Raw genomic sequence first — 5,512 nt, 5'->3', positions numbered from 1 at the left:
AACATGGCTCTGTTTCTGGTCAGCTGTCATCTTTGGCTCCGTTTATAGAAGAAGTTGCTGGAGTGCCGTTAATCCGTGTAGGTGGTCGGTTGTTAAATTCAAATTTGACTACAGATGCCAAATTTCCCTTGCTCCTACCAAAAACTGACCATTTTGTTAAAAATATGATAATTCATATTCATCGCACAAATTACCATGCTGGCCCAAGAGCATTGGTATCTCTGACTCAACAACAATTTTGGATTATCAATTGCCGATCTTTGGCAAGACAAGTGGTTCATAACTGCATACATTGCTCGAGGTACAAACCAAAATTGCTGACTCAAGTAATGGGCAACTTACCCAAGGATCGAGTAACTGGTTCTCGTCCATTTGAAGTAGTTGGAGTTGATTTCGCTGGCCCTATACCCACATACCTTAGGATCCGTGGAAAGGCACCATACAAATCCTATATAGCAGTATTTGTCTGCTTCTCTACAAAGGCTGTGCACTTGGAAGCTGTATCAGACTTGTCCAGCGATGCTTTCATAGCATCTCTCAAGCGTTTCGTTGGACGCAGAGGCATTCCGTCCAAAATATATTGTGATAATGCCACAAACTTTGTTGGCGCTGAAAAGAAGCTTAATGAATTCAATCATCATTTCCACCAAAAATCCAATATAACAGCCATTGCTGATTTTGCCTCAACAAAATTCATTGAATTTTCATTTATTCCTCCCAGAGCTCCTCATTTTGGCGGATTATGGGAAGCGGCCGTTAAATCAACAAAAGGTCACTTGCTCCGGACGCTACATAATGCTCGACTGACCTTTGAAGAGTTATCCACAGCCCTGGTGGAAATTGAGGCAATTTTAAATTCGCGTCCGATTGGCTCTTTATCAACAGATCCCAATGACCTTGAAGCCCTTACTCCTGGGCATTTATTAATAGGATGTCCCTTGCAAAGTATTCCAGAGAAGACAAATTTTGACTCGGAGATATCTCATTTGCAACACTGGCAGAGAATTTCGGGAATAAAGTCTCATTTTTGGCGCAGGTGGCACAACGAATATCTTGCTCAACTTCAAAATCGCTATCGTTGGCAAAAACCAAAACAAAATCTAAAGGTCAATGATTTGGTCATTGTTCATGAAGACAATGTTCTTCCGATGAAATGGGTTCTCGGCCGTGTCACAAACATTGTTCCTGGGGCTGATGGATTTGCTCGGGTAGCTGAAGTGAAAACACCAAATTCAACATTTCGACGCCCAATCGCAAAATTAGCTGTCTTACCCCAAGATGAAAATTTGATTGAAACCGGAGGTTTCAATGGGGCCCGGCATGTTAAATCCCTTTAATAATTCTTATTAAATTTATTTAATATTTTTTTTACTCAAGAGTAATTTAATTCGTTTATAAAATTTTATTGCATTTTTTATTCAAAAATTATTGTAATATAATTGTAATATTATTATAATTGTTCAATCGTATTATTACACACCAAACGGGAACCGCCCTAATGCCCTTTTTGTGATTCCTCTTTGTGCGATGTACTTGAATTCGCCGCACAAAGAGAATAACACTTATTGTTGTTGTTTACACGCAACAGCAGTTGAACGATCTAACAAGAGGAATGTATGTACACACGCACATACATTTATTTACATCTTCTTTTTCTCTGCCTCTGTCGATCGTTCTGCTGCTGTTCAATGCAAAAAAAAAAATATTGTCCCGCTATCCTGGTTGGTATACCAGAATAATAGAACAATAAAACATTACCTTTTGAAACATTCAAACTGAAAAGAAGTGTTTGATTTTTTGGTGACGAGAAAGGCAAAGAAAAAAGTAAACTCACCCAACACACTAGTTGAGTGATAGAATTGCAAAGTGCAAGTAATTAAATAAATAAATATCAATAAACAAAAAATTGATATCCTGCCCTTGAGCAAATTGAAAACCCTTTCCCCGAGAAAATTTATATTGGAAAATTGTACAGCCTTACACATTAAGGCAATTCTGTGGAAATATTAATAAAACTCCAACGATCGGAGGAAATCAGTGCTGCAGACAAACAACTTGCCCTGTTGTTGGACAAATATTTATATGAAGGAAAAAGCTTACTCTGAGGAAGATTTTGATTCTAAGAACGAGTGGACAATAATGCTGCCTCGAGAGGAAGACTTGGTTGTGCCCTTGGACAAACCATAAATAGTGAGTGCCCTTTGGAGCAATATCAACATCTACCCACGGAGTAAGTACATTTGCATACTCAAGCCGAACCCTTGAGTTAGGAATTTGTTTAATTGCATATTGGACAAATTCCGGGGTTGTCAAAATAGGCAATCCTCAAACACAAGGTAAAAGACTATATTTGGGAATATTTCTGTAAGGAGAGTTTTTCATTTAACATTTTTCTGGGAAACCTTTTTTTGAATGACCAATTTTCAATGAATGGGCTATGGATAATTTTTATTGAAAAATCTTTATGGATATATTAAATGTTGAACGTTTTACATTTAAAAATTATATGGAAAATTTTAGTAAAGCATGTGGAAATTATTTATGCATGAACCATGTGTTATGGTAAAACACTTTTATGAATATTCATATAACAAAATTGGTTATGGAACTTTTTTTCTTAAAAAATTGTATGGCAAATTTTATTGCGAAAAAATCTCATGAAAAATTTTATAAAAAATATCTCATGAAAAATTATTGGGAATTGTTCTGAAGAAATGGAAAATTGTCAGACAAACGCTATGTGAGGTTTTATAAAAAATACTATGGCAAATTAACATGAAGAATTTTACCGAAATCTACGAAAAAATTTTATGGAATTCTGATGAAGAATTGGAAAAAATGTTATGAGAAAATTTATGAAGAATTTTCTTGAAAATTTGATGAGAAATTTTATGGAAATTCTATTGAAAAATGTTATGGGAAAATATAATCGACGACTTTATGGAATATTTTGGAAGAATTGTGTGAAAATTGATATGACAAATATTATGGAAAAATTTATGAAAGATTTTATGGGAAACCGTGTACAACATCTTATGGAGAATTGTATAAACAATTTTACTGAAAATTCTTATAAAAGGTTTATCCTGAAAATTTTTGTGAAAATATATGAAAAACTTTGCGGAACATTTTGGGTACAAATTTTATGGAAAAATTTCATGAAAATTATATTGAAAATCTGAACATATTTTATGAAGAATTTTATTGAAAATTATTAAAAGTTTTATGGAAAGTTTACTGAAATATTTTATTGACCAATTTGATGGATTCTTATGCCTGATTTCTTTTTCCTGGATAATTTATAAAAGTTATATGGAATAAGGGGAATATCTTTATGGATATTTTATATGAAAACTATAAAGAACCATTCTGGTGTTGCTATTCATTGATGTTGACGCAATTTATGATTCACCGTTGTTAAGTCTAGATTTGGGGTTGGTATTGATAGAGTTTTGGGTTACTATTCGCAATTATAATAACGATTGTTTCAAACATTATATCCTCTGGGCAAACATTCACATCTTATTCATCTAGGTACTTTTAATTTTTGATTAACCTTATCTCACCGACTCATGATCATTTCGTTTTATATGTTCATATTTCCTGGTGGCTTTTAGTTCCAACGTGGGGAACTCCCACTTCCTCAAGTTAAGAGTCTCATACTCTACCGACTGAGCTAGCCGGGCTATAAATATGTTTTCTTTGTTTTAGTCAGGTACTGCGGATAGTAGACAATAGTCTTAATGTATAATCATTAATATAATTACAATATAGGTTTAACAAAATGGACATACACGACATACATTTTCCTAATCTATATTGCACTTATATTAATATATCACGGAGTTTATAGCGTGTTGTTGATATCATCATTAGGTGTTGTATAATTGCAGACAATAATCTTTAGGTATAATAAATATAATTACAATATACAATATATACAAGAAAAAGTGGACGTACACGACATTCATTTTCTTAATCTATATTGCACTAAGTTTATTATATCACAGATTTTATTGCAGTTATTCTAGGCTTTAATATCCTTTGCATGAAAATGTCCAAGAGATCTTCCTTGGAGAGTTTCCAACTCATACATATTCTTTCCTATGGGTTTCACCACCCTGCATTTCAAGAATTTCTTGCAGAATTTTGCATTTATATTATTCTTGAAGTCCGACAATATGTGATTTCTTCGGTAAACTTCTTGTCCTGGTTGAAAGGTTATATTGCGGGATCTATAATCGTATCGTTTTGCACTGGATTGGTATGCCTCATGCAAGTTGTTCTTAATTTTCTCTCTTAGTAATTCAAATTTATCGGCTTTATTTAATGAAACTATTTGGTGATCTGATAAGGATTTCAATTTCTTGGCTAGTCTGTAGTCTGTTCCATTAGTGAACATGTTGTAGCCGAAAAGCGCGAAGAATGGGTTTATTCCTGTAGCAGAGTGCACTGATGTTCGTAGTGCTTGTTCAACTTCCGATAGGTAGAGGTCCCAGTCCCTGTGGCACTTGGTAAAGTGATCCATCACTAAACCTATGAACGAGTTACCTCTTTTGGATCTTGGATATTTACCAAGGAAATCAATGTATAGTTTCTGAAACGGTCTTTCAGTGACGACTTCATTTCCAATCGGTGGTCGCATTATTTGATTTGATGGTTTCGTTTCTTTACACACTTGGCAATTACTTATGTATTGCCTAACTTGGGATGCCATTTTAGGCCAATAATAAAATATTTTCAATCTGTTTATAGTTTTAATTATTCCATCATGGACTGTAAAGTAATAATTGTGGGCTTTTTCAATAAGTGCCTGGGTAATCCATTGTGGCTTCATCGAAAGATTTCACTCTGATGTAAATTTTTTCGTTGTCAATTTTCAAATCCGGAAGTCGCTCTTTATTTTCCTCTATGGTATCTCGTAACTCCACGTACTCTTCGCTCTCAAAGGCGGTCGTTTCAAAGTCCAGCAATTCTTCATCTCTTACTTCTTCCACTATTACGTCAGAGTTAATAGGCATCCGCGATAGAGTATCGGCCACTATGTTTTCGGAACCTTTCCGGTGCTGAATCGAAAAATCGAAGGCTTGAAGTTGCAATGACCATCTAGCGAGTCTACCACTCAGATCCTTTAAGGACATAAGCCACTTAAGGCTAGCATGGTCTGTGATTATGGTATATTTCATTAATTCAACATACGGTCTAAACCTTTTTACCGCAAGCACCGCAGCCAAACACTCCTTTTCAGTAACTGAATAATTTCTTTGGCTTGAACTGAGCTTCTGAGAATAGAAAGCAATGGGATATTCACAATCGTCATTATCCTTTTGAAATAATACGGCTCCGATACCATACTCAGAAGCATCGCATTGTATGAAAAATTTACGTCGGAAATCTGGATGTCGGAGAACCGGTGCCGTTGTTAGGGCTTTTTTAATGTCTTAAAGGATTATTCGGCTTGTGGTGTTACTATGAACTTCTGGGCTTTCTTCAACGTGTCTGTAAGTGGTGC

The 5,512-nt window shown here is 35.0% G+C and overlaps 1 protein-coding gene across 1 annotated transcript; it reads left to right on the top strand.

Moving 5' to 3' along the window:
* The first annotated feature begins 329 nt into the window (after positions 1-329).
* On the top strand, positions 330-1,337 carry LOC133334851 (uncharacterized). Its single transcript, XM_061543166.1, has one exon. It carries the CDS (start codon positions 330-332, stop codon positions 1,335-1,337), a length of 1,008 nt encoding a protein of 335 aa, XP_061399150.1.
* Positions 1,338-5,512: the final 4,175 nt, after the last annotated feature.

Source organism: Musca vetustissima, unplaced genomic scaffold, assembly GCF_032173495.1.
Source record: "Musca vetustissima isolate MV318-11 ecotype Yass unplaced genomic scaffold, APGP_CSIRO_Mvet_v1 utg33344, whole genome shotgun sequence".
NCBI classification, from domain to species: Eukaryota; Metazoa; Arthropoda; class Insecta; order Diptera; family Muscidae; genus Musca; species Musca vetustissima.
The sequence above is the reverse complement of the archived record's forward strand: the minus strand, read 5'-3'. Positions and strand labels throughout refer to the sequence as shown.

Excerpts from the sequence above, each read along its gene's own strand:
- LOC133334851 (XM_061543166.1), top strand. The coding sequence starts at position 330 with ATGGGCAACTTACCCAAGGATCGAGTAACTGGTTCTCGTCCATTTGAA.